This window comes from Lynx canadensis, chromosome A2 (genome assembly GCF_007474595.2).
Source record: "Lynx canadensis isolate LIC74 chromosome A2, mLynCan4.pri.v2, whole genome shotgun sequence".
Taxonomy (NCBI): Eukaryota; Metazoa; Chordata; class Mammalia; order Carnivora; family Felidae; genus Lynx; species Lynx canadensis.
Genome location: NC_044304.2, coordinates 9871130 through 9898217, shown reverse-complemented (window position 1 = coordinate 9898217; position 27088 = coordinate 9871130). Strand labels below are relative to the sequence as shown.

The window sequence follows — 27088 nt, the reverse complement described above, 5'->3', positions numbered from 1 at the left end:
TGCGGGTGCAGCCTGTCCTCTCCACATTGGAGACATTCCGACCTCCCAGTCCTTCTCAGGACCCTTTTACGGGCTCACCCCGGAGAACCAAGAAGTCGCGAGTTGATGCCCACTTCGAAAGCCTTGAATCCCATGCCCAGCGTAAAAACCACGTAACAGACAGATAATACACAGCCGACAGGCAAATCAAGCCGGCTTCCGCTGCCAGTACTAAATATGTCGACGCCCACCGACGGAAAAACCCAATCACGTGACAGCGTACGGGCTCACGTCGGCCTTAGACCAGGACGCCTACTTTTAGATTGGCCAATGAAGCCGAAGCGTGAGGCACGCCCCCTTTCCTCTCTCCACCAATAGCTTCCAGACGCCTCCTGCAGCATCCAATCACCGCTTCCGCCTTTCTTGAATGAAAAGCCAGCAGTCCAGTGAGCAGAGCCGCAATCCGACGCAGGAGGCAGGAAGCGTTGTGGCTCGTGTCGGGGCGCGAGACCGGTAGCCAGAGTCGGACGGCACTCCTCACAGCGCGCGGAGGCGAACGGGGAACCAGGTGAGCGAAGCACCCGGAGCGCGGGGCCGCGGTGCGGAGACGTCGGATCTGCGGGCGAGCGGGCGAGGGGAGACCCTGGGAGTTGAGGGGAAGATGAGGAGGAAGGGGCGCGAGACAAGGGGGAGCGGTTGGGGCGTCCGCCGCGCGCGGCAGCGGCCGTTGAACGCCATAGCGCATGCGCAAGGCGTGGGTGGGGGGCGGTAGCTGTTGGCGCGCTGGGCTCGTTCCCGCTTCCGGGAGTGGGCTGTCATGGCGGCCCGCGGGTCGAGCCTGACTTGGGGAGAAGGTCTGTCTGTCAGAGGAGACCCCCTAGTCGTTTGGGGAGGGACTCTGGGGGCCGGGCGCCGGGGTCTGGAGTTGCGGTGGGAGAATCCCGACCTTGTAGACGCGTTAGGCTTCTCCGAGTCGAGGGACTTGCCCTCCTCCACCCTGCTGTGCTGTTGCTATGTGTTTAGGGGATTCGGGCTTCCAGAAATTTAGAATAAAACAGATGTCACCGAGGCGAACCCTGAGGTGGAAGTCTTCCCTGGGGCACTTGAGAATGAATGGGTACCGTGAGCTAGTCTGAATTGTCACTTTCCGGGTGTCCGCTTTCGAGTTGATCTGTTCCGGGGGCCGCAGCCGTCCCGGTCCCCCCGGGTGGGACAAACGCCCCTCCCCCAGTTCCCTCCCCGTCTCATTTTTTTTGAGTTTTAGAGCCAATGTAGCCACTTCCTAGAGAATTTTGTGCCTCCAACTCAGGCTGTCCCTGAATCTGTCCCCTGTAAGAACAAAAAGACTTCACTTGACGTTTGTGTTTGTTTTGACTGCACCGTCCCCTCTTGGCCACCCAGGTTTGGAGCTCAGGGTAGGCGGCTCCGAGCGGTTATCTGCCCAGGGATTGCCCAGGAGATGGTCCTGCTCTGTTGAGTGTGCCATTTTGTTGTTCCCTCATACCACCCCCACCCTGGTTAATCCTCTCTCCTGGTGACTGGTTTTCCCCGTGGCTGGTCTCATTTCCCGCTCGTCTTCTCCTCTAGAGCAAGTTGCTCTTGGGCCATTACTCCCCTCAGAAACCTCCTTAGTGATTCCCTGTTGCTTCGCAGATAAAGTATGAGTGCCCTCGATCAGACCGGCTTTCCAAGCTTCCTCCTCTGCCTCTGCTTCAGCCAGTCTTGCTCTCCATTCCCCAAAAGGGCGTGGTGCTTTGGAACCGACCTTTCCTGGCTCCTCCCCTTTTCTCGGCTGCCTGGGAAATAGCCCCTTCCTGTTCAGGTTGCCTTTTTCAGCAATCAGATGAGGGCATACGCTGGCTTTAGCCCCCAAGTTCTGCCTGAAGGCCTCGATTTTAATTTTATTCATTGGGCCTTTGCGTGTGAGTGCTTATCTGTTTTAGGCTCTGGGCTGGGCCAAAGGGCTGGCAGGCATGACCTGAACAAGGGTGCTTTTTTAGCTGGGGCCTGCCAGAAATGTCCTTCTGGAGCAAGAGTCCTGAAGGAAGCGGGGGGGACTCACGGCCACTGCCGGCAGTGGGCATGGCAGGTGCGGCGAAGGGGCTGAGGCATGCGTGAAGGGCACAGCAGCAAGGCCGGTGAGTGGGGGTGACGGAGGAGATGAGGTTCGAACGTGGTGTGTGTGTGGGGGGGGGTCAGTTTGTGTAGGGCCCGGTAGGTCAGGCTGAGGGCCCCTGAGTTTTATTCTGAGCCCAGTAGGAGCCTGTGGGGGATTTTGAGCATTTTCCGACCTCGCTTTTAGTGGGCTCCCACTGGCTTTTGTGGGGAGAGACGATGGAGGGGGGTGGAAAACAGGGAGACTGTGGGCCTCATCCAGGCAAGAGATGATGGCGCCCCCAGAGCCACCAACTGACAACGGACAGAGTGGCGGCCCCGCACAGGGGAGTGTTCCGCCACGAGCAGGAGTGAGGTGCTGATGCCTCCCACAAAGTGGATGAACGTCGAAACGTGCTGAGTGAACGAAGCCGGACAGGACAGATGGTTGCATGTTGTATGTTGATTCCAGGGAGAAACGGCAGAAACAAGCAAACGGAAAGAAAGCAGGTTAACGGTTGCCCAGAGGACTGAGGGGGGAAGGATGAGAGGTAAAGGGTCTGGTCTTTTTCAAGACTGACTGAAATGGGTAACGAATCCAACTGTGGTGGTCGTTGAACTTATCCCTGACTGTATTAAAAATACTAAAAACTGGCTGTCTGACTCTGGATTTCGGCTCAGGTCATGATCTTGCAGTTCGTGAGATGGGGCCCCGAATGGGGCTCTGCTCTGGCAGCGTGGAGCCTGCTTGGGATTCTCTGTCTCTCTCTCTCTCTCTCTCTCTCTCTCTCTCTCTCTGCCCCTCCCCTGCTTGTACACATGTGCTTTCTTGGTCTCAAAATTAAGAAGTTAAAAAAAATACTAAAAACCAATATATGGGACATTGAAAGTGGTGAACGATATACCATGTGAATATCTCAATAAAGCTGTTCTAATTTTATTTTATTAAAAGTAAATTAATTATTAAAATATTTTAATTTATATTTTAATTATTATTACTTTATTATTAATTATTAATATTTTATTAATTATAAAATATTTTAATTATTAAAGTATATTAAAATAAAATAAATTAAAATTTTTTTAATGTTTTAATTTTATTTATTTTTGATACAGAGAGAGACAGAGCACGAGCAGGGGAGGGGCAGAGAGAGGGAGCCACAGAATCCGAAGCAGGCTCTGGGCTCCGAGCTGTCAGCACAGACCCTGACACGGGGCTCGAACTCACAAACCGCGAGATCCTGACCTGAGCTCAAGTTGGACGCTTAACCGACTGAGCCACCCAGGCGCCCCTAGCTGTTCTAATTCTAAAAAAGAAAGGTGGAGGTAGCTTGGGACGAGTGAGGTAGCAGGGGCAAGCAGTGGCCTAATTGTCCTGTTGGGATTTGTTGGCTGATTGGACAGGGGAGAGAGAGAAAGCCAGTGAGAGAATGAAATTGCCTCTTTTGAGAAGCAGGCCTGCAGGAAGGAACGGAGGGTTTTACTCTTGGGATTTTGAGTTCAGCTTCGAAGGGTCTATGTGGCAGAGGCAGTTGGGTAACGGAGTCTGTTGTTGGGGGAAGCTGTCACCCGATGGAGACACAAGTTTGGGAGGCCTCTGCACAGAGGTGGTCAAAGCCCTGGGGCTGGATGAAGTCACAGAGAGAATGAGTGACAGGAGGGCCAGAAAGTGGGCCCAGAACCCTCCACATCCGGCTCAGGGAGAAGAGGGACTACTTCAGCATCCTCTCCGTCTAGACTGGAGTTTGGATGGAGTTGGGAGGGCAGAAGACCATATTCTCACATTTGGGACCCTTGTAGCTTGCACCCCGTAGGTCCTGTGCCCATACTGGATACGGCAGGAAGGGAGCAAACTGTATTAATTCTCTTTACCATCTCCGCTTCGTTCTTAGCGGCCTGGGCACGGTGGGAAGGCTGCTGATGACAGTACTTAATTATTCCCCTGTGCAGACCACAAGTAGCGGGAGGAGCTGGGGCAGGGCGCTACTCTGCTCCTACAGACTCAGGTCTCTCCAGCGTTCTGGCAGCCACATCTGGTCCCAGGGGTCCTATCCTGTGCAGGCCCGGTAGACTCTTTGCGGGGTGGTGGGGAGGGGGCCTCCTTTGGCTTAGGTGGCTTGAGGTTTATTAGAGTTTTCCTGGCGGCAGCCGCGTGCGGCAAACGCTTGGGGTAGGGGCTTGATGAGCGAGCGGGCAGACGAGGCCGCGGGTGGTTTGAGAGGGGTCTTGTGGAACGAGGTGTGCCGGGGACAATGCACAGGGATGCGAGAGCCATGGGGAAGTATGGGGATCTCACTGTGAGAGCAGAGGGAGGCCCTGGAGCCGGGGGTGTGTGTGCATGTGTGAGTGTGACGGAGAGGGGCACGGGGAAAGCTGAGGGGGTGCAGGAGTGAAGGTGTGACCGGGACAAGCTGAGGCTGGGAGGTGCTGCCCGGGAGGAGCGGGTGGGACTTTGTGCAGGAGTCTGTGGGGAGTGTGAGGGAGAGGGGTCAGAGCGCTGGCCCCGTCTTGGCTTCGTCAGCTGTACCAGCTCGGAAGATGGCTCCGGTGCTTTGTCCCTCCTCGACCTGTGTCCGTAGACTGCAGCTGCTGGGAGGTCTTCTCCCTGGAGGGGGGAGTTTTCTTTCTCAAACTCACTCGCTTCCCTCAACCCTTCCTCCCTCCTCTGTTGTCAGCGCCATGGCGGAACAGGATGTGGAAAATGAGCTTCTGGATTACGAGGAAGATGAAGAGCCCCAGGCTCCTCCAGAGAGCACTCCTGCTCCCCCCAAGAAAGACGTCAAGGGTTCCTACGTTTCCATCCACAGCTCTGGCTTCCGGGACTTTTTGCTGAAGCCGGAGCTTCTTAGGGCCATCGTGGACTGTGGCTTTGAGCATCCATCTGAGGGTATGCCTCCTGGGTTCTCCCTTCCAGGAACCTCCTCACCGCCCTCTCTGTGGCCTCCTCAGCCGCCTGGCCAGGAGCCTGCACAGAGGGAGCATCTGGTTTCTGGCCGCTCACACGTGCTCTCTCCCTCAGTCCAGCACGAGTGTATTCCCCAAGCCATCCTGGGCATGGACGTCCTGTGCCAGGCCAAGTCTGGGATGGGCAAGACGGCCGTCTTCGTGCTGGCCACCCTGCAGCAGATTGAGCCTGTCAACGGACAGGTAGGTGGTTGCCCTCCCTGCTGGGCCCGAGCTACGTGAGGATCGCTAGCCACGGGTTCCCTTGTTAAAACTTCCTGGTGCTGCGTTCTCTTTGTGGGCTTTTATTTTATTTTTTTTAATTTTGAAAAAAATTTTTTAATGTTTATTTTTGAGAGAGGGAGAGAGACAGGCAGGGTGCAAGCAGGGGAGGGACAGAGAGGTAGAGAGACGCAGAATCCAAAGCAGGCTCCAGGCTCTGAGCTGTCAGCACAGACCCCGACAACGGGGCTCGAACCCACAAACAGATCATGACCTGAGCCGAAGTCGGACACTTAACTGACTGAGCCACCCAGGTGCCCCTCTTTGTGGGCTTTTAAAATTAAGTACGGTACTTAGTTGTGACAAAATACTGCCCAAAAATGATAAGCCAAGAGGAGAAACTGAGAAGTGCCCACGATTTTATTCTCCAGATTTTCACAGCTGTTATTTGGTCATGTGCTTTTCTAGAGTGTGCGTATTTACACAGGTGAGATTGTACCTAACGAGGTTTGGTTGCTACTGTTGCCACTGATAGTCGTTTCCTCTTAAGTGAATTTTGTTGGAGGAGAATCAAGGTGCATTCCGGTGTTGTTTTGTCACACAGGGACACACGCCCTCGGGCTGCATATGGGTGCACAAGCCCTTGTCTCCTTAGGGTCGGTGGAGAGGGAGAGGGAGATTCAGTGGGAGGCTGTGGTGGTTGCAGCCCTTGGCGTCATGGGCCTGAAGGCAGGAGCCGCCTTCGGGCGGTCAGGAGCTGACCAGAGAGCAGACTCAGAAAGCTGTTGGTAGGGGCTGCCTCACCAGCTAGATCTCACTGTGGATCCTGGCAGCAGGAGACAAGCCTCACTCACTAGCTGGGGGGACATAGGGAGTGAATGACAGGCGAAGGGTAGGAAGAAGCTAGAGCATCTGGACCGGACCTTCCAGCAGCCGGAGTTTTGGGGAGCAGCGTGGCAGGCACACTCAAGGGGCCAGAGCCCGGTGGAGCCCAAGGGAGGGCACTAGAGTGGGCTCTGGCTGGGGTAGGACTTGGAACACTGCCTAAAGTGTCTGTCTTCCGCCTGCAGGTGACAGTGCTGGTCATGTGTCATACTCGGGAGCTGGCATTCCAGATTAGCAAGGAATATGAACGCTTCTCCAAGTACATGCCCAGCGTCAAGGTAAGTGCCTCAGGCTGGACATACTGCGTGGTCTTCTGCAGCGTTGCTGCCCCGGCTGTAGCCCGGCCAGTGTTTACTAAGCTTGGCCGCGGTGGCTGCCTTTGAGGTTTGCGGTGGTTTACATTCCTTAAAAGCCGGATGAATTATGCATGGCCTCCGGAGGCCTGTGCCGGTCCCAGCTGTGGGGCTGCTTTCCACCGGAGTCCTGGCCAGACTCTCAGGCCACTCTGGTCCCCAGGCAGTAGGCCCAGGGGTGCTGCTGGAGCCTGAGCTGACGGGGCCACGGGCCGGGTGGCCGTCAGTTTGGAGTGAGTGTGAGCCTTCAGCCCTTAGACAGGTGAAAGGAACTTTCTCTCCTCCCACATAGGTGTCTGTGTTCTTCGGGGGCCTTTCCATCAAGAAGGATGAAGAGGTATTGAAGAAGAACTGTCCGCACGTCGTGGTGGGGACCCCAGGCCGGATCCTGGCACTCGTACGGAACAGGAGCCTCAACCTGAAGAACGTGAAGCACTTCGTGCTGGACGAGTGCGACAAGATGCTGGAGCAGCTGGGTGAGTGGCCTGCTTGGGTCTAGGAGCTGCTGGAGGCCCACCCCGCCACGCCCCCCACCCCGCCATCCTTACAGCTCCCCTCCCCCCACCCAGACCTCAGAGCCAGGTGGGCCCTGTCAGGGCAGGCCGAAGGTTGCCCCAGGGCAGGGTCACGTGGGTGGCTGGCACACAGGCCTCTGTAGACGACTCCAGGGAGAGTTGTAGCCTCGGCACAGTGACCTGCCTCCGAGCCCGAGCTGAGTGAGTCCGGGCGTGTGTCCGTGCCAGCCCTCGGCATGCTGTGGCCTCGCCGCCCGTTGGGTTAGTTCCGGGCCCCTGCCTGCCCTCCGTGAGCCCCGCAGGGCCAGTGGGAGATGGGGCTTGTGTCCCGGGAGGCAGCTGCAGCTCTCACCCCAGCGGCTGTCTCTGCCTCAGGCTCCCCTCCCTGAAGCGTGGCTCGAGGCGCGCTGGCACGGCTGCTCCGCTCTGGCGGCGTGTAAGTGGATGGCAGCTCCTCCCGCGCCCGCCCCGAGTCCAGCCCCTCAGGCACCTGGGACTCGCCCCTCCCTCCACTCGGCTCACGCCGCCCTCGTCGTGGCGCTAACGACTCCCTGGCACAGGTTGGGAGGAGCTGGGGCTGGTCTCGGGTGGGGGTCGCCGCGCGGCAGGCGCTCACGCCCACCTGTCTCTTGCTCTCCCCACCCAGACATGCGGCGGGACGTGCAGGAGATCTTCCGCCTGACGCCCCACGAGAAGCAGTGCATGATGTTCAGCGCCACCCTGAGCAAGGAGATCAGGCCCGTGTGCAGGAAGTTCATGCAAGACGTGAGTAGGGTGGGACGGCAGCCAGCCACGGCCTCGGCGCGGCACCTCTGGCCCTCCTCGGTTCCGTGTCCTGAGCCGCTGCTGCTCCGGGACGCCCACACTTGCCTCACCGCACAAGAATGCCGGGAGGCCCCGGAGCCTTCCTTCTCTCCTGTGTCTTGTCAGACTAGGAGCTGAGCTTGGTCTATACCTGAGTCAGAGCCGAGCTTAGATCAACGATTGGGAGAGAGGCATTTATCGGGGTACGCAGGCCCTCTGGGAAGCATCGCAACGTGGAGTCCTTCGCCGGAAGGTTCTGGGCAGGCAAGATGCCCAGAAGTAAGCCCCGCCTGCCCCTTCCTGCACAGCCCATGGAGGTGTTTGTAGACGATGAGACCAAGCTCACGCTACACGGACTTCAGCAGTACTACGTCAAGCTCAAGGACAGCGAGAAGAACCGCAAGCTGTTTGATCTCTTGGATGTGCTGGAGTTTAACCAGGTGACACCGCGTGGCTGTCCTGGGGTTCCGGGCCTTGGCGAGACTGGCGCACGGGGGCTCTGGCCCTGACCGCCGCTTCTTGCCTCCCTGCCTCGCAGGTGGTGATCTTCGTGAAGTCGGTGCAGCGCTGCATGGCCCTGGCCCAGCTCCTTGTGGAGCAGAACTTCCCGGCCATCGCTATCCACAGGGGCATGGCACAGGAGGAGCGGTGAGTGGGTGCCGCCCTCGGGCCTGTAGCAGGCCCCTCAGCCCCTCACGGGGAGTGCCACTCGGGAACCCCATGTCTAACGGCCGCCTCTTGTTCTTCCTGTGCCCAGCCTGTCGCGCTATCAGCAGTTCAAAGACTTCCAGCGGCGGATCCTGGTGGCCACCAATCTGTTTGGTCGAGGGATGGACATTGAGCGAGTCAACATCGTCTTCAACTATGACATGCCCGAGGACTCGGACACCTACCTCCACCGAGTGAGTGCCTCCACGGAGCTGTTACCTCCCTCACGGCCCTCTCCCAGGGTGGGGGTGAGTGGGGATGTGGCCCTGCTTGTCCTCAGATCCCCATGTTGTGTCCCTGTGACCTGACCCCCCTGACTCCCTGCTCCTGTCACCCTGCAGGTGGCCCGTGCGGGACGTTTTGGGACCAAAGGTCTGGCCATCACTTTTGTGTCTGATGAGAATGATGCCAAAATCCTCAATGATGTTCAGGACAGGTTTGAAGTGAACGTGGCAGAACTTCCTGAAGAAATTGACATCTCTACATACAGTAAGTGTTGGGGGTGGGGCTGGGGGGCTGGGCCCGGACAGGGACCTTCTTCCCCGTCTCACTGGCCTCCCCTCTGTGTCTTACAGTTGAGCAGAGCCGGTAACCACACGCCTGGTGGCCAGAGTCGCCCTGTTTCCTGAGTGCTGCTTCAAGTCCTCTTTCTAGGCACCAGCGGGGCTTCCCTTTTTACTGTTTAAAAGCTGTAGATTTGTGTAAGAGTAAAGTTTTATTACGGAAGTCTGTCTTCCACCCTGCGTGTTGCTCGGCTCTCAGCTTTTCGTGGGTGTAGCAGGCCTGGCCAGGGAGCTCCACAGCAATTTTCTGTGTCAGTAGGACGTTTAATTTTATGTGTCGATGTTGAAAAGTTTATACAGATTAAAAACAACAACATACAACATTCACAACTTTCCAAACAAGTGAGAGCCTTCTGCCTCCAGGAGCAGATGGGCTTCTGTACCGTGAGCCTCAGGCAGTGGGGCTGGGAGGGGCCCTGCTTTTCCCCCACCCCTGGCCTCAGTCTTAGCTTAACGGGGAGCTAGAGCCCCAGCACCCTGGCCTCTTGTTCTGTAGCAAAAACAGACGAGGGGAAAGGGCCTGGCTGGGCACAGCGTCCTCAGTCTGACAGGCCTGGGGTAGCCGGGAAAGGCACTGCGGCCCTGGGCCGGACTCCTGCCCTCACCCTGGGTCCTGGCTGGGGTGGGGCAGGGAGGCAGCAGAAGCAGGCCTGGCGGGTCCAACTCTCCACCGGGCTGGGTGTTCTGGGCTTCCTGGGCTTTGGTGCCAGACTACAGCTGCTGCCCCCTGCTTTCTGTGGTGCACATGTGGGCCGAGGCAGGCTGGCGGAGGGAGCAGAGGGGCGAGAGAGGAGGGGACCGTCGTTCAACACGTGCAAAAGCTGCTGAGGCCACAGGACCTCCTGGTCTGGTGGGAGCCGCGCTGTCACATGCCGGACTCCGAAGGCCTGTGGGCCTGGTAAGAAAGGTACGCTGTGAGCACAGAGCCCGGGCTGGGTGCCCTCTGGCCCAGCACCCCTACCCCAGGCTCAGCCCTTACCTGAGTCTGGTTGGATGAGGAGGTGGTGAACTCCGAGTACCTGTTCCCGGTGACCCAGCCGGCCCACTTCCGGTACTCCTCCCTCACCTGTGGGGCCCGGGGAGCCAGGTTAGGGAAGGGGCAGGCCCCAGGCGGGGGGGCCTGGTGCACGGCCCCCCCCCCCCCCCCACAGCCCGGCCACAGCCCACCTTCTTGTTGAGCAGGCAGTGGAAGATGAAGAGGAAGAAGCCTTGCAGGCAGTTGAGGACGGTGAAGGTGTAGGACAGCACCCAGCTGTGTGGGTTAAAGAGGAACAGGCCGAAGACCCAGGTGCTGCCCAGCAGAAAGAGCTGAGCAACAGCCGTGATGGTCAGCACCCTGCGGAGAGGACAGCGTTGCAGTGGGGGAGGCCCCCCTCGCGCACCCTCTGCTCCCTGCCAGCCCCTTCCCTGCCCTCCACTCTCACCTGGCCTTCTTAAGTTTCTTCATGTCTGGGTTGATCTCAGAAAACTTCTGCGTGAGTTTCCAGACAGTAGTCACGAAGATGACAGCATTGAACTGGGTTGGGGGGAAGGTAGAACTGGCATTAGGGGGAATCCCTGGGACTGTGGGGGCGGGGGGGGGGGGGAAGGGGGGGCGGGGAGAGCTGGCCCAGTGTGGCTGCGCTCCTCAGGGGTGGGGTGGGGGCGGCTACCAGAACGATGAAGATCACAGGTCCCAGGAAGCTCCAGAGGAAGCCATCTTCTGGGTCCAACCAGCAACTGGGTGGAAAGGGAGGGTCATGTCAGCTCCGCAGAGGGGTAGGACACTGGCCAGGACCGTGGTCCCCTGCCCTCCCATCGGACCGCTCCGCTGCACTCACTAGAGGGAGCGGCCGTAGTGCTCGTGTCTGACGGCCGCCGAGATGGCCACGATGAGCAGGGGCACCCCATAGCCGATCAGGTAGAGCCAGCACTTGCTCAGGCCCTGGCCGTGGAACACGCGCACCACCAGGAAGTAGAGCTCCAGTCCCTCGAGGCTCATCCAGCAGAAAGCGGCCAGGAAGCAGTAGTGCAACAGTCCGGCCACCAGGCGGCAGCGCAGCCCCACCTGCGGGGCGGGGGCGGGGCGACGTCAGTGCGGGGCGGAGCCGCGCCCCGCCAGGGCCCTCGGGGCGGGCAGGGACGAGCGGCCACAGCTCTGTTGTGCCGAGGACCTCGCGCGGGCGGAGCGGGCGGTGGCCACCCAGCCCCGGGACTGGACGGGGCGCTCCCCCTCCCGGGCCCCGCCGGCCTGGGGTTCTGGTGGAGGTGAGACGTTCCCACCGCCCCGGACCTCACCTGGCCGCCTTCGTTCTCGATGCCCGCCAGGAAGATGGCGGAGCCCACGAAGAGGCAGATGCAGAGATGCAGGTGCACGGTGGTGCGCGAGCCCTGGATGGGCCGCACCAGCAGGAAGGTGAGAATGCATAGCAGCAGGCAGACTAGCGACAGCGCCAGCCCCACCTTGGTGATCAGGGCCAGCTTCGGGTCCTAGATGCAGGATGGGGTGCGTGGGGCTCGGTCAGCGCCCTGAGCCCTTCCTGCCCTCCTTGCGGGCCCCACCACCCGGACCCATCAGGGGCCTGCCCTCCAGGTCTCTGGAGATCATGCACTCGCCTCCCCCCACATCCCCTGCCTTCAACGCTTGAACAGGCTTGCTTTGTGTCTCTTCCTAAACACCCACCACCCCGCGCAATGCACACACACAACCACGGATGCACCAGGGATCCCAGTTCCTCCTGATGGGCCTCCCTGCGCTAAGCCTCAAGGCCACATTCTTCTAACAGTAATGGTCCCACCTCTCTGACCGTCCTCGCTCATCTCAAGTTCTACCCCTCCTACACCTGGCCACCTCTATCAACTCATTGAAACCCACCTTTTTGTCCTTCCTGAGCTTTTGGCTTGGACCAGAGCCTTCCATACTCTCTGCCTGGCCCATTTCAATTAAACGCGTGGCCCAGCTTCTCTGTGTATCTCTGAAGCCACGTACAGAGCGTTGTACTCCCTTTGGAGCTTTTAGCGATTATTTAACCACCGGTTCCAGATGGACAGTCAGAGGGGCGCTAGCCAGAGCAGTTGCTGGGTCTCAGGGAAGGGGCTGGGGGGCATGGGGTGGGACCACTGGGGCTGTGTGACCATACAGAACCAGCTGTCTGTCTCACCTAAGCCAGGCTTGCCACCTGTGGGCTTTTGAGGGCTGCTCACCTCTATGTCATAGTGGGCCATGAGGACGGCAAAGCTGCTCAGGTGGCTGCACTGGCACGTGGTGCTGTCATTACTGGTGCCCCGGGTCCAGCAGCCCGTGGTGTTCCAGTGCCCTCCGCCCCTGTCGTCACTCTTCCAGAATGCACACACCAGCCCCTGCCGCGGTCCGGGCGTCTTCATCTGCAGGCAGGCCGGAATGGTTGGAGAGGTTAGCCTGGAGCCCACTCTTGGGTCCTGGGCTTGGTTGAGCCTGAGGAGGGCTGTTTTTCATTTGACAGGTATTTACTGAGTGCCTCCTTTGCTGCGTCCCCTGGTCTTGCACACAATGAACAGGGCTGACACAAGTCCCTGCCCTTTTGGGCTCGGCATGCCCGGGGGGGGGGGGGGGGACCGATGTAAATACTGAACCTGATAAGGAAACTAGATGGTGTGTTAGAAGATAGTAAGAGCTTTTAAAAAGAGAAACAGCATAGGGGAAGGTGGGGCATGATTACAGACTGTAATTTTAAATGAGGAGGTCAAGGAAGACCTAAAAGAAGAGGTGACATTTGAACAAAGACTGGAACCAGGTAAAGGACTGAGTCACGTGGGAGACGGTGTGTCTCACACAGAGGGCACAGCAAATGCAAAGGCCCTGAGGTCCGTTTGAGGAAGAAGCAGAGTAGGGAAATGAAGGCTGCAGAGGAACCCCTGTGACCCTGGCTAAGGAGTGAGCAGTAGGACTGATTCCTCCCCACCAGAGGACTCACAGGGTGGGAGAAGGCAAAGGTGACCGGGGAGTCAAGGTGCTCGGTGTTTGTGTTGCTCAGAAAGACCAAATTGACGGCTGAGAGGAGCTCGTACTGGGCGCCACGGACAGGACTTTGGTGGAGATCTTTTAGCTTAGCTTTCGTCTCAGGGTCCAACTCCAAGGAGGCGTTGGCCAGCAATTTCTGCATTTTCCAGCTGGAGAGGATGCCCATCACGGTAGGGTCTGGGGGGTAGACAGGCCAGCTACTACCTTCTGCCCTTCCTCCTCCCACGCCTCATCCTCCCTCCCAGGATGTCTATTCAGGCCCTCCAGGACGCCATGATGCCTGGGATCCCTGGGAATAGGCCAGTTTCCAGTTGTTGCATATTTAGAACCTCAACCCTTGCCACATCCCAGCTCCTCCTCCCCTTTCCCACGGGAGTCCCCTCCAGATCCCCGCCGTTACCTGAGTCCCTGGCTGCGGCTGCCACAGCCCAGTCCAGCAGCATCCGTGCATGGCTCTGGCCTATGGTGGTGTATCCGTCCCCTTGCTCCTGGATCATCAGGGACAGCTCTGAGAAGAGAGGGGCAGTGATCGGGGGCTCTGGGTGCCGGATGAGGCCCCGGGCAGGGCGAGGTCTCACCTGTGTTCAAAGGGGAACGGTAGGTGAAGGAGGCTCCAGGCATGGCCTTGGCCAAGGTCCTTAGGACTCTTTCAAGCTCAGAGAGGAGGTGGGTGGCCATCTTGTGCCTTTCAGGCAGGGCCAAGGCGTCCAGGTCACTGGGGACTTCCAGCAGCTCATCCACTGACGTGATGAGGTTCTGGGGGGGATGGGTGACAGCTGGTGGGTCACTGCCCCGCAAGGGCTGCCTGACTTCAACCCGCCTCTACCTAGGGGCACACTGCAGAACCACCTGGGGTTGCCTGGGGGACAGGCACGGGCTTCCTGCCAGGCTCTACACCTGCACTGACCAGCAGAATTGCCACAAGCCACACATGGCTATCCAGCACTCGAAATCTGGGTCCACGTTGAAATGGGAATAATTTTGAATCTGCTGGGTTAAATGCGATCTCTACATCAATTTCACTTGTTTACTTTTATTTATTTTAATGTAGCTACTGGAAATTTTTATTTTTGTTTGCTTTTTTAATTAAAAAAATTTTTGATATATATATTTAATTTTATTTTTTAAATTTACATCCAATTTAGTTAGCATATATAATTTAAAAAGTTTTTATAGCCATCTCTACACCCAGCGTGGGGCTTGAACTCACAACCCCAAGACCAAGAGTGGCACGCCCTTCCGACTGAGCCAGTCAGGCGCCCCACTACTGGAAAATTTAAAATGACATGGGCTCACATATTTCTCCCCAGCTTAACACATAGGCTAAACCTTAACACATCATGCTCACTGTGTGCCAGGCACCGTTCTTTCTTTGAGCTTTACTTCTTTTGGTTCACAGAGACCTTCCAACCCAACTGTGTAAAGCAGGCACTATTTTCAGACGAGGAGAATGAGGCCCAGAGAGGGCGACTCACTCGCCTGACGTCACACAGCAGAAAGTGGCAATCGGTGGGGCAGGGTGGGTGGGATGGGGGGGATTTGAGCCCTTGTGGCCTAACTAGGGAGGCGAAATTCTTGACTGCTGCATTCTGTTGGCATTCTGTGCCTCTCCAGTGTGCGTGTGTGCGTTTTAAGGGGTGTATGTATGTTTGTGTTTGTGCTCGTGTAACCCCTGCTTGGGCTGTCTCCACTCACACGGAAGCATCCCTCTGCCACCCCATGCTGTCCACGGGTCCCCCGCCCCCAGTGCTTGCTCTTACCTGGATGGTGTCCTGAGCCAAGGCCGGCTTGAAGTCTCTGCGCAGAACTTGGACTTTTTTAAAGAAGTTGGAGAGTCTCTGGGAAGAGAGGAGAAGGGGCGGGTCAGAGAGCCTCGCGTATGTGTGTTGGGGTGGGGGGGGGGAGCTTGGGGAAATTGGGGGAATTAGGCGGGCGGCACAGAGGGATTCCTGCCTCCTGGTCCCTGCTGGGGCCACCCACCTGGCTCTTGATTCCAGGGGGTTCGGTCCAGGCAGGGAAGGACATCTCTGCAGGGGATAAAACAGCCATTTATTAGGTGTGAGAGTGTCTGTGTGTGTGTTGGGATGGCGGCTGGGGTCAGGTCAGACCAGGTACCTTGACAGGTGGTGTTCATTTGCTTATTCTGGAATCCGGGTTTGAGCTCCCAGCCGCGGCGGCAGCGGCACCTGTATGAGCCCACAGTGTTGACGCAGACGGTGGAGTTGTGGCACACAGGCGGCCGGAAGCTGCACTCGTCCACATCTGGGGACACAAAGAGGGGACTCGGGCCCTTCTCCTTCTGTGTCCCGCCCCCTTTCCCCATATTAGTACCTCCCACCTTGGCTGGAGGTGACGTCCCCTGCCGACCCCACATCCTGGTGATGCAGGAGTTATGGGAAGTGTGGGGAGGCCTGACACATAGCACGTGAGCCCTGTACAGATGTGCAGGTTGTGAACTATTGAAACACCTTTGTCCCAGTTGGTAATTAGCTGCCGCCTGGGGTCTCCGAGGAGCCTGCTCCTCAGTACCCCGGCTCCTTCCCCAGGATCCCCGCCCCCGCCCCCAGATCTTTTCCCATCGAGCCTCAAGAGAATTAAGGCTTGGCACAGCAGGGCACCGCCAGCATTCATTCTGCTTGGGTGGTGTGGGTGCCACTGAATACGCATGCAATCAGCTGTTCTGAGTGTGGGTCTCCAGGACATGGCATCTGAGCTCTGGACCTTCACAGACGGTGTTGTTTGGGCCATTGGGGGACCCAGGAATGGGCTTCCAGCCAGGGCGGCAGCGGCACTCATAGCTCCCAATGTTGTTGAGGCAGTGGGTGGTGTTGTGGCACGGGTTTTGCCCCGAGGTACATTCATTCACATCTGAGGACAAAGCTAGAGGTCAGGGTCCCCTCCACTGGCTGCACCCACCTCTCACTGCCCGGCATCAGGGACCCTGCTGTTATTGCACGTGCTGCCCCCTGGTGACCTTCAACCTCAATCTCAGTGCACCTTATGATGGCCTCCCCTGCAAGATGGGCGTGGCGGGGACCATGGTCCCCGGTTTACAGGCTGTGAAACCAGGGGGGAAACTGAGTCATGGGGACCGGACTTTCTTTCCAAGGACTCTCAGCTACTCCCTCCCCAGCTCTGGCCCAGGCTCCCTTTCCAGGAACTGGAAGCGACACCCTCCCCCTGCTCCCAAGAGGCAGGTGAGGAAGGGGCGAGACCAGGGGATGCTCACAGAGGCGGGGGTCTCCACAAGGGAACCCCAGGCCCGGAAGGCCCTGCTACCTCCCCGCTCTGTGGTGGGCCTTCTGGGGAGGCAGATCCTTGGGCAGAGCAAAGCCCTAGTGTTTCAGGAACCCAAGGCTCTTCTCCCTGCTCCGTGGGCTGCGGGGTCCGCCTTGGCCCCGCCCCAGCTCCGGCGCAGCCTCACAGCGTCTTCCGGGGCCTCTACCTGAGCACACGTTTGGGTCGCTCAGGTTGAGCTCCAAGCCGGGTGGGCACCTGCAGGTGTAGTTGCCCTGGGTGTTGATGCAGATGCTGCGGCCTTTACAGAGTCTGGGTTTCCGCTGACATTTGTCCACGTCTGCAGGGGGAAGGAGAGGGTGTTGGAGGGCTGCCTGCAGCTGTTTCCTGGGATAGAAGCATCTGGAAGGCCCCGCCGTCTCTTCCTCAGCGAGCGGGGGTGCCTTTTCTAATTCACATGGAGGCGTCCTAGGGGCGAAGCATGGTGGCCCAGATGTTCGGTTGTCCAGATGTAGCAGGAAGCAGCCTGAGTCCTCCCGTCTGCCTCTCTGGGTGGTTCCCAGCTGGGGCAGGGACGCATGACCGCCTGTGTCCCAGCCTGAGGACTTGGACAAGTCCAGGGTGGGCCTTCCTGGGAGCCGAGTGCCAGGGAAATGCTGCACACCAGACCAGGACCTGTCAGGGCTCCCAGCCATGGCCTTTACCCTGACTCCGCCAGGGTGGCCGCTTGCTGGCTGAATTCCCCTTGGAATCCCGGTCACCCTCAGGGGACAAACGTCACGCTCCCATCCACGCTAACTCTGAGACTCCAGCTCCACGGAGATGGACAGGTCCCACACCCAAGCCAGGCCTTTAAAAGACGAGGCTTTTGGGCAGGGGCAGGGAGAGTAAGGATGGACGGTGGGCGCCAGGCTGGGGTGGACGGTGTTGCCGATGTCCAGTCGGGCGGCCTTGGGGCAGTGAAGATGCCTTTTTCCCGTGAGGGCATTTCCTAGACTGGCAGGAAGCGGTGACGATCCACGTCTGAGGGAGGCCAGCAGCGGACGAGGACTGGAGAAGGGAGCAGGTGCTGATGGGCGAGGCATGGCAGATGATTGTGTCTTCTCGGCCCTTGGGCTCCCCCCAGGGGGGCAGACACTGGGCCCAGCCGAATGGGGCTCAGCCTCTATCTTCTGTCCCTCAGGAGAGGGCTGGGCCTGGGGCAATGGTCCTGGATGACAGTCTCCCTTGTCATCTGGTCCAGAGGGGGAGCCTCCTGGTTCACCTGACTCTCCAAGTGTGCAATGGTGGGGGGTGGGGGAGGGTTGCTGTCACCTGGCCCACCCCAGACACAACATCCTCCGGGTCCTGGTCAGCCGGGCTGCCCTCAGGCCCCTGAACCAAAGTTACTGGGGAGGGTGGGGACGGAGCCTTATGCGGGGAAATAGAGGAAGGCCCAGTGGTTGAGAAGGGGTGGGGGTGGTCAGGGCATCAGGAGGGGCCTTCTCCGGGCAGGATGCTGGCTAGGGCAGGGCTGGCCGGGGGCTGTGGGCCTGCTCTCAAATCTCCATCCTCCCGCCTTTTCAGATGGAGTCCCGGGGTCCATCATGGCCAAGGGTCTGAGAGGGCTGCTGATATGGCCAAGCCCGTGAGGGCTCTGGTGGGGGCAGGTCTTGGCCGGGCAGTTCCTGATGGTGGCAGAGAGGACGGATCTTGCCCTGGAACGCACCTCCTGTGAAGTATCTCGAATGCCACCTGCCTCTTGTTTTATGCAAATAAGGTGCCAGGGAGGCAGGGAGTACGTTCCAAACATCCAGAGGTGACCCTCTGTGGAGGGGTCTGAGCCGGGGGGTTCAGAGAGGTGCGGGTCGCCAGGTAGGTGACAAGGACATCCTTTGATGCCTGGGGAGGGCGGGGCAAGGGGCCCGCAGAGCAGCCTGGGTCTCCCCTGCCTGTGGCCAGACGCACTGCCACGACATGGGTGATGCGTCCTCGGCTGCGACAGAGGCTGAGCCCTTCACAGAGCTGGGTCTTCAGGTGGCAGGTCCTGGGCCAAACCAGCGGAGACTATCCCTTCCCTGTCACCCAGCTTGAGGTCCGTGGCGGTCCCTCTCCCGTCTCTTGTTATGTGTCTACCCAGCCGCCTGACAGAGTCCCCGTCTCTCAGCCCTGGCCTGTTGTAACACAGCAATGCAGCCCCTCGATAACCACAAGCACCACAACAGTGGGTGGGTGGCATTGCCTGTCCAGGCACACTGGGTGGCATCCATGATCACCATGTGCAGTTGTGCAGGTTGCTCGGTGCACACGGGCATCTGGCCCGGGAGGCAAGTGGGAGTTGAAACCCGGCCCGCTCTCCATTCCCCAAACGTGCTATATTCATCTGGAAATGAGGGACCTTTTTCCATTTCCATTTCCATTTCACGCTCTGTCCTCTGGCGAGGCCACATGTCTGGGCCGCAAGAATGACCCACAGGGGCCCCTCGGGACCAGCATTGCTGGGCTCCACGGAAGTGCAGGTGCCCCCTTCCCTCCCACCAGGGAGGCTCTGCAGCCCTCTGTCTGCATGCAGGGCAGGAAGGGGCTGGGACCCAGGCTGTGGGCTCTTCTCTCCACAGTGGCTGGCAGCGGCGGGGGGGGGGGTGCCTTGGACCCTCCTTAGAGTCCTCTGGACCCTCAGCTCTGCCCCGTCCTCACCTCACTTCTGCTCTCCTCCTCTCCTCTCTCTGTATTCTACACTAACCCCCTGCGGCCACTGCTGCCCCCCACCCCCAGCCCCCTGAGGATGCCCGAAGCCCCTTCCACTGCCTGCTGTTCTCCCTGGAAGGGGGGCAAAGCCTGGTGATGCGCGGAGGCTGGCTTCTGGGCCTGAACGGTGTCCTCACTGCGCAAGACCACGGCAAGAGATGGGATTACAGTGGGGTCTCAGTGCCCACCCTGGGCACAGGCCCTGGGGACGCCCATCCCGGAGAGGGTGCATCAGATCATAAAACCCAGCAGCCACCACTGTTCTGTGCTTTGCTGCCTCCCTTCCTGGCAATTCCGTGAGGTAAGCACCATTGTCACCCCCCCTTTTTTTTTTACAGATGGGTAAACTGAGGCACAGAGAGGCGGGATCACTTGTCCAAGGTCCCCCGGTTAACAAAAGGCAAAGCTGCTTTTGTTTTTATCTGTAAAAACTAGAGATTCTTTTTTTTTTTTTCTTAACACAAAATCACGATAATATCACATCTTGCGCATTAACGGTGATTTCTGAGTAAGTATCCTGGCCAGGGTCACACACACAGCTATCAAATGGAAAAGCCAGGATTCAGGCCCTTGTCCCTCCCGCTACCCTGCCTCTCTGTGCTGGTGGCCCAGGAACAGACATACCTGTCCCGACTCATCCCGTCCCCGGGATGCTTTAGCAATGGCTCTGGTCACCCCAAACCTCGTAGATGGGGAGATGGAAGGTGTGGGGTGGTTCTTACCTTGACACGTGTTCTCACTCTCATTCTTGAACGTTTTTGCCCCAGAAGCAAGCTGGTATCCAGGGCTGCATTCGCAGTGGTAGCTCCCCTCTGTGTTCTGGCAGTCTGCAAATTTTCCACAGGACACTGCCAAGGGTGGCCCACACTCATTGATGTCTGGAACACAACAGGACAAAGGGTCACCTCCCAAACGCATGAGTTCCTGTGGGGAAGAGATCCCTACCCCCGGCCTGACTCCCCAGCATGGGGCCCCACGCTTCATCAGTGTTTTTTAAGAAATGATTAGACTCTTGAGCTCTACTGCAGAGGCTGGGCTGCAGCTGGAGCAAGCCGTTCCTGAAGCCTACGCAATCAGCTCTGCTCTTCTCTGCCCTCTGGCTGGCAGCCCAGATTTGAGCACAGCAGGGAGTGCTGAGATGCGGGGTGGGCGGCATCTCAGCATCTTCCTCCCAGTCCTGGAAGGGCAAAGTGGAGCATAGACTCCAGGGGTCCTGGAGACCCAGCTCCTCTCTCTCCAGTTTGTTCACTTCTTATTTCCCACCTTTATATCTTTTCCCTTCTCTTTTCTGTGCCCTTGATAAGAGTCCCAAGGCCAAAGGCGGAGACCCCAACCGCCACTCACATCTCCCATGGGCACTGGGCTATGCCTCACCATCTCCATGCCCCACCCCCCACCCCCCACCCCAGGCCCCTGTACCATCACAATTCTCCAAGAGGTTGGTGAAGATGTCCCCAGATAAAGAAGTGAACCCCGGAGAGCAGCGACAGGCCGTGGCGTTGACACATCTGGAGTTCAGGGGGCACCAGCGAGCACAGTCTGTGGGGATGGTGACCACAGTTGGAAGGTGAGGTCTGAGCCAGGTGCTGGGGAGGGGGGGGGGTGCAGGATCATCTTCAAAGTTGGGGTTGCTGGGAGGGGCAGCCCTGGCCTTCCCCCTGCATCAGACCTCTCCTGCCTGGGCTGTGGGGGTCCAGGGCCCCCTCCCCAGGCTGTGGCCGTGGCTGACTTTGCCGCAGACTCACCACTGGTTTTCTGGGATTCAGCTTCGAACAGGGTCCACAAGACACACAGCACTGGAACAGAGACAGAGGGTGTGTGTTGTTGGGGGGTTGGGGAGGGGACCCCAGAGCAAGGAAGGAATGGTGGGGGCCTGAGGGTGACACATCTGAGGGCAGGGGGCTGCTGAGCGCTCCCAGGCTTGGGCTCTGTCCATCGCCTAATGAGAGAGCGGGCAGCCCTCCCTGGACTCCAGCAACCACGGCCAGAGTGTCTGCGACCTGTCTTCTGGGGATGGGTTTTGGACAGGGTGGGGAAGGGACCCAGCTGCGGCAACAGTTCAGTTGACGACAGGTGGCCTTGGTTCGAATCCCAGACCTTGTTCCGGTTGCCTCTCTTTCCGGTGCCTCAGTTTCCCCATCTGCAGAATGGGGATGTTAATTGGCAGCATTTCTTGGAGGCGTGTGAGAATCAGGCTCGTGGATACTGCCCGGTGTGTCCAAGTTTTACCATCGTTGTTCCTTCCTGTACCAGTGAAGGGGTTGGACCAGGTGTTCGAGTCTCTGATGCTCCAGCCCCCACACCCTGGCTCAGGGACACAGGTGCATGCACACCACACCCACATCTGTCAGCCCAACGACCGGCTTGGGACCCAGTGGTGACATTTCACCCCAGGCTCCCTGCACTCAGGAAGACGCTGTGGGCTCAGTGTGGGGGGTGGTGCTCATCTCCCGCCGTTCCTGCTGTTCAGGGGGACCCTATTCCTACGGCATGTGTTTGGGGGTCCTCCTCAAGTCAACAGGGGCTCTAGAGACAGGGAGCTCCTTGTTCACCAGCGAGAGAGACAAGGAGATCGTGATGGAAGAGAAGGAGAGGGGGCGGGGGGAGAGACAGGGAGAAAGGGAACAGGACAGGTGGAGGGAGAGAATCAGGCAGAAGTTAAGGCTGTGCTAGAAAGAGATGGACAGAAGTCAGGAACTTACGGAAAGAGAGAGACTGAGATGGCAGAGATTGGACAGAGAGACACAGAAACGGAGAGATTGACAGCAAGATAGGGAGACGGATACAACTAGAAAGGGGGGTGAATGGAAATGGGAAGGGAGGGAGGGCGGAGGGTGCTTCAGCAGCAGGTGGGGGCCTGGGAAGGGCTGGGGGAGACCTCCACTCCCTGCCAGGCTAGGAATGCTGGCGAAGCTGGGGAGACCCCGATTATCCAGGGAGACCCAAAGTGGGGTGGTGGGTGAGGGGATGGAGACGGGGAGGGAGGGAGGAAGGGAGGGCATGAGTCACTTCCTGGGCCGAGGGGAAGGGATGAGTCACATTGTGTTGCCCCTGGATGGGGCTCCTAGGGGAATTCTGGGGTCCGTCGTTGTGAGCACAGTTGGAAGGGCTGCAGCGGGTGCAGATGGGAAGGTGCCCTGACCCCTCAGTTCCTGTGTCCAGACTTGATACCCCTTAGGCCAAGTGGAGCCAGAGGACCCCCCCCCCCCCGCCTCAGGGCCCTCGAGTCAGAGTAAACTGAGGCTAGAATGCCCTTCCCCTCCCTCTAACGAGGATTCCTTCCTCCCTTCCTCCTCTCTGGCCACAGGGCTTGGCTAATTCCCCCCTCGGCCAGGACCCAGTTCCTCTTTGCAAGACAGACCACAAAATGACCCTCCCTGGCAGTATGGGCCGTGGCTGATCTGTTCCCATCTCCCAAAGCCCCAAGTAGCCACTGTCATGCTCAGAAATGCCCTGGCAGGTTCCGGTTCCGTCCATTCTATAGATGGATAAACGAGGCTTGGAGCCCAGAAAAAGCTCAGGAAGAATCTGGTGGAAAAAGAGGGGCCAAGGAAGGTGGGATCGAGCTCAAGTTCCCAGACCCTGGCGTGGAGGGGTCCTTTGCACCCCAAAACCTCCACTGGGGCCTGGGCGGGGCTCCTCCCCAACCACCAAGGCTGCTGGGCCAGGCCGGCTCCATCTGGGGCCTTGGAAGTCACCCAAACAGGAGCTGGGAGAGGAGCTGCTGGTCATCCCCTCTCTGTCCCATCTGGTTTGCATTGCAGGCAATGCAATTCGATTCTTGCTTCGGGACCCTGGGGTGGGGCCGGGGCAGTCACTCTCTTGCTCCTCCCGCTAAGGAAACCCCCCAGCCCGTACATCTGACCCGCCAGTGTCCAACCCAGAAGAAAATAATAACAAATTAAAATAAAAAACTAAAGTACTGTTTGCTTAATTCTTAACTGTGAACTCCACTCCCTGCCAGGAATAGTTTGGGCACAAACTCACTCCGTCCTTAACTCTGTAAAGTGAAGACCAGACTCACCCCATTTTCCTGATGTGGAAAGTGAGGCTCAGGGGCTCTGTGCGTGGCCCCAGTGACCCCCCCCCCATCAGTTGTGTCCCACTTAGACTCCTGTCCCTTGCTCCGGAGGAGAGCAGGGGTAGGGGTGTTGGGGAGGACCTGAGCTCACGCCTGGCACCCTGGGCCAGCACAGGGAACCCCCCTGTCCCTGTGGCCCAGGGAAGCTCTGGTCTGGGCACCCCCAGTGTCATTTCTTCACTCTCTTTGTTGCCTGGTTGCTCAGGCAACGAGCTGCCGATAACCGTTAAAGCCACCCTGGGTGGGGCGGGAAGGGAGGCAGGGTGGGGGTGGGAGGACGCTACAGTAAAATCAAGTTCAAACCCCTAGCGGGCAAAATTCCTTCAACTCACAGGGGAGTCCTGGCTGGGACTGGGGGAGCAAGAATGGGGTCTCTGGGGCTCCCCCTGTCACTGAGATAGTGGGGGACATGTTGGGGGTGCCCCCCCACATTAGAGGGGTCCTGGCTCCCAGGTCCCCAGCACTGCCCATGCCCTATATTAAAAGCAGTTGCCTACAGGGCCCCAGCACTTACTTTTTGCCCCCTTCCTTTCCCCATGCCTCAGTTTTCCCTCTTAAGAAGCAGCCTCCAAAGTGTCTCTGGGACGGAGCTTAGAGATCCCTCTGAGTGGGAGCGGGGGGTCCCAGAGCACCTTGGGAGTCTCTGCCAGGGCAGGGGGGTGCCTGGGCACTGCCAGCCCCTCTCTCCATGTGCCCGCCTGGCCATGTGGCTTCTTCCTGTGCCGCGGGGCCCCCCGCCCCCGCCCCAAGCTGCCAGCCACACCTTCCCTTTCTCCACGGTGAAGGGAGTGTCAAGGCTCCAAGGGGTGCTTTCCGCAGCCCCCTCGTCCCTCCCGGGGGGTCCCCAAATTCTCACCGTAAAGGAGGAAAAAGACGCTGTGGCCGGTGCCTCCCATGGTCTGAACCCGGGGCCGGGGGAAGCAGAGGATGGGCAGGGCAGGCTGGTGTCCCCAGGCTGGGCAGCTGCGTGGTGTCCCAGGGCTGGCCCAGCCTTTATTAAGGGGGGGGAGGACAGCCGCTGGCCCAGGGCCCTCCCCGGAACTGGCGGGGCAGCTGGAAGCCAACAGGAAAATGCAGTAAAAACACAGATCCAGGGGCGTTGCACGGGCTCTCTCTCTCTCTCTCTCTCTCTCTCTCTCTCACACACACACACACACACACACACACAACCTGCCCGCAAATCCTCTGTCTGCTTTTCCACCATTTGAGCGGCTGACAAACTCTGGCCCCGTGTGTGTGCACTGGGCGTATCCAAGGGGAAAGTGGGGACGTGTGGGCAGGAGTGGGGAGGGAGTCTTGCCCAGGGCCCCCTGGCTTTTCAAAATAGCTCGGGGCTCCCGAGTTGGGCATGGCCCTGTGCTCACTGCCTTGCCATGCCCGGGTCCCCAGTGTCGCATCAAAGCCAACCATAACCCCCATCCCTGTTTTCCAGGTGAGGAAACAGGTCCAGAGAGTCCAGAGTCCCACGGGAGCTGGAGAGGCCCGAAGGGGCCCTTCATGGGTGCTAGGCCGGCACCAAGAAGAGAAACGGCAGAGCCTTGGGGCCTCCATGCTTCCAGAGCTGGCCTTTCTGGGCCAGCGCTTACCTTGGTGGGAAACTTGTATTTCAGGGGCTTCTGGGCAGCAACAGAGAATCACAAGATAGAAGAGTTGTTTTCTTTCCTAATAAGTCACATGACTGGCTTGTCCCTTGAGGCGTCTAATAATTGTTTAAAAACGCTATTATTTATAAAGTGCTTCTTCATCTCAGCCAGGCCTGATCCTCCTAGAATTATCTATGCATCTATTTGAGTTCATTCACTTTGCAAAGCACCTGCAAGGCGGGCGGGACTATGATTCCTAATTTACGGAGGGGGAGACTGAGGCACAGGTAGAAAGGGGCTGAGCAGAGACGCATATGCGGGCAGCCCAGTCCCTCCAGTCCCTGCCAGAGCTCCAGAGGTCCAGAAGAAAGTCTCTACTGGGTGCTAATTTGTCTTTAATACCTTGGCGCCCCTGGGGCCCTGGGGTTTGGGGGGGCGGGGGGGGGGGGGGGGGCCGTATCCACCTGGAGGCCAACCAAAGGGTTTTGCAACTAGGATGTCAATCTAAAGTTTCCTTTTTAATGTTTCTTTTTTCTTTCCTTTTTTTTTTTTTTTTTAATGTTTCGTTTTGAGAGAGCATGAGAGCAGGGGAGGGGCAGAGAGAGGGGCAGGTCCAGGGGACAGAGGATCCGAAGCAGGCTCTTTGCTGACAGCAGCTAGCCTGATGTGGGGTTCTAACTCACGAACCTGAGCCAAAGACAGACGCTCAACGGACCCAACCACCCAGGCGCCCCTCAAGTTACCTTTTTAAATGAATGGTTTCAGGGCTGCAAAAGTGTCAAAGATTAAAGAAAATAGGAAGTGTAGGATAGGTCGAAAGGGAAGGATAGTTGGTCATGGAAAAAAAAAAGGTCACCAATGGCAGACAGCAGAGAAGCATTATCCCAGAGATGCTGGAGCACCTCCGCCCCGGGAGTTAACCCCTTCCGGCGCTCTCCCTCCCCTCCCCCACCGTCCCTTTGTCTTGGGTCGGGCCTGGGAAGGCTTCTGCCGCAGGCACCCAAGGGGCTTGGAGGCAGAAGAGGACCTGGCTGGAGGCTGGGAGGGGAGGGGGCCAGACCAGGTCTGGAGTGGATTTGGAGCTTTTTCCCAGAATCTGGAAACCAACCTCAGGGCTGGACATCACCTCCCCACAGGCCTGCAGGCCAGACAGCTGTGTATCTGGAGAAGCTGGGGTTTGGGGGTTCCTGCCTGGGGGAGGCGGCAGGTATTGTCCCCACACCCATCCTCGTCCTCGGGGACCATCTATTCTTTGGGCTTTTCCTCCCTGGTATGTGTCTTGGGACCTTGGAGCAGGTCTGACCTCCCTGGGACTCAGTTTTTTTTTGTCTGGTGAATGGGATTAAAATGCCTGCCAACTGGCCTCACAGAACAGGGTAACAGGAGAAAAGGCTTCAAGATATTGGCTGCAAGCTTGGGGAAGTCATGAAGGAGGACATCCTTACCACCACCGCCACCACAATCTGGCCCGTCAGCAAATCCTGTGGCCCTGCCTTCAGATAGACCCAGAATCTTCCTACCTCTCCTTCTCATTGGCCCCCACCCTCGTCTAGGCCCATCATCTCTGGCCTTAGTGTTCTGGCTCCTGCCTACACTCAGTTCCCCCTCACAGTGGCCCGAAGCTACCTGGGAATGCCCGAGTCAGGTCACATCCCTCCTCTGCTCAAGAACCCTCCGTAGCTCCCACGTCACTGGTAAAACCCCAAGTCCTCCTGCACGATCTGCCCTGTCACCCCTCTACCCTCACCTCCTCCTGCTCTAACCTTGCTCACTTGCTGCAGCCTTCCTTATGGAAAACACGGGGCACAGTCTGACCTCAGGACCTCAGGGCCTTTGCGCGGACTGTTGCCGCAGCCTGGAGCATTCTTACCCTAGATGACCTCAAGGCTCCCTCCCTCCTCTCCTCCATGTTTTTGCTCAATTTCCTGACCCAGCCCTCAAGTCCAAATGTAACCCCTACCGTCCTCAGCACCCCACCTCCTCCCTGTTTTCTCGATTCTCACCAACTCCCATCATGGAATATACCTACTTACCTTATTTACTGTCTGGGCCCCACTAGACTCTCCGCTCAGGGGTCAGGACTTTGGTCTGTTTGTGTCTCTGCAGTGCTGGCACAGAGCCTGCACCCCATAGACTTAGTAACACCCCACGCAGGCCGCTGTCGCTGCCCCCCACTGACGGAGAACCCCTTTGGGCTTCCTGATCTGGCCCCTGCTGGGGCGTCAAGTTGTTTCTCCCCCTTCCCTCTGCCCTGAGGCTCCAGCCCCGCTGACCTATTTGGCAGACCCCCGGACAATCTTGTGACCTCTGTTCCACAACAGGGAGGCAGGGACGTGGGTCCCTATTTGTCAGATGGGGAACTGGCCCCTGGACAGTTGGGCCACCGGCACGAGATTCCTCAGCTAGGAGGTGGCC

At 58.4% G+C, this 27088-nt stretch overlaps 2 protein-coding genes and 2 long non-coding RNA genes across 8 annotated transcripts; 3 read left to right on the top strand and 1 right to left on the bottom strand.

Annotated features, from left to right (window-relative positions):
* Positions 1 to 479: 479 nt before the first annotated feature.
* Positions 480 to 9490, top strand: DDX39A (DExD-box helicase 39A). Of its 2 annotated transcripts, none has more exons than XM_030302187.2 (11): positions 480 to 547; positions 4749 to 4960; positions 5093 to 5220; positions 6309 to 6401; positions 6769 to 6952; positions 7638 to 7756; positions 8104 to 8235; positions 8334 to 8443; positions 8553 to 8697; positions 8845 to 8992; positions 9079 to 9490. In XM_030302187.2, the coding sequence occupies exons 2-11, from the start codon at positions 4753 to 4755 to the stop codon at positions 9093 to 9095; spliced, it is 1284 nt and encodes a 427-aa protein (XP_030158047.1). In that variant the 5' UTR covers positions 480 to 547; positions 4749 to 4752; the 3' UTR covers positions 9096 to 9490. The 2 variants fall into 2 exon arrangements, with proteins under 2 accessions (XP_030158047.1, XP_030158057.1); XM_030302197.1 differs by lacking the exon at positions 480 to 547 and adding an exon at positions 812 to 833.
* ADGRE5 (adhesion G protein-coupled receptor E5) lies at positions 9310 to 24085 on the bottom strand. Of its 4 annotated transcripts, XM_032591378.1 has the most exons (20): positions 23947 to 24083; positions 20755 to 20805; positions 20429 to 20548; positions 19732 to 19887; positions 16491 to 16622; positions 15767 to 15913; positions 15161 to 15307; positions 15026 to 15072; positions 14806 to 14883; positions 13624 to 13801; positions 13446 to 13553; positions 12999 to 13222; positions 12250 to 12429; positions 11344 to 11535; positions 10887 to 11113; positions 10719 to 10785; positions 10491 to 10582; positions 10234 to 10402; positions 10046 to 10132; positions 9310 to 9961 (listed from the first exon to the last, which is right to left on the bottom strand). In XM_032591378.1, exons 1-20 carry the CDS (start codon positions 23984 to 23986, stop codon positions 9932 to 9934), a joined length of 2472 nt encoding a protein of 823 aa, XP_032447269.1. In that variant the 5' UTR covers positions 23987 to 24083; the 3' UTR covers positions 9310 to 9931. The 4 variants fall into 4 exon arrangements, with proteins under 4 accessions (XP_032447269.1, XP_030158017.1, XP_030158025.1 ...); XM_030302157.2 differs by lacking the exon at positions 13624 to 13801 and having other exon boundaries at positions 13446 to 13623; positions 23947 to 24085; XM_030302165.2 differs by lacking the exon at positions 16491 to 16622.
* LOC115504958 lies at positions 11461 to 25980 on the top strand. Its single transcript, XR_003965863.1, has 4 exons — positions 11461 to 11551; positions 12786 to 12790; positions 16496 to 16500; positions 25970 to 25980. It is a non-coding gene; the product is annotated as an uncharacterized LOC115504958 (long non-coding RNA).
* LOC115504960 lies at positions 20516 to 24839 on the top strand. Its single transcript, XR_003965865.1, has 2 exons — positions 20516 to 20576; positions 24523 to 24839. It is a non-coding gene; the product is annotated as an uncharacterized LOC115504960 (long non-coding RNA).
* Positions 25981 to 27088: the final 1108 nt, after the last annotated feature.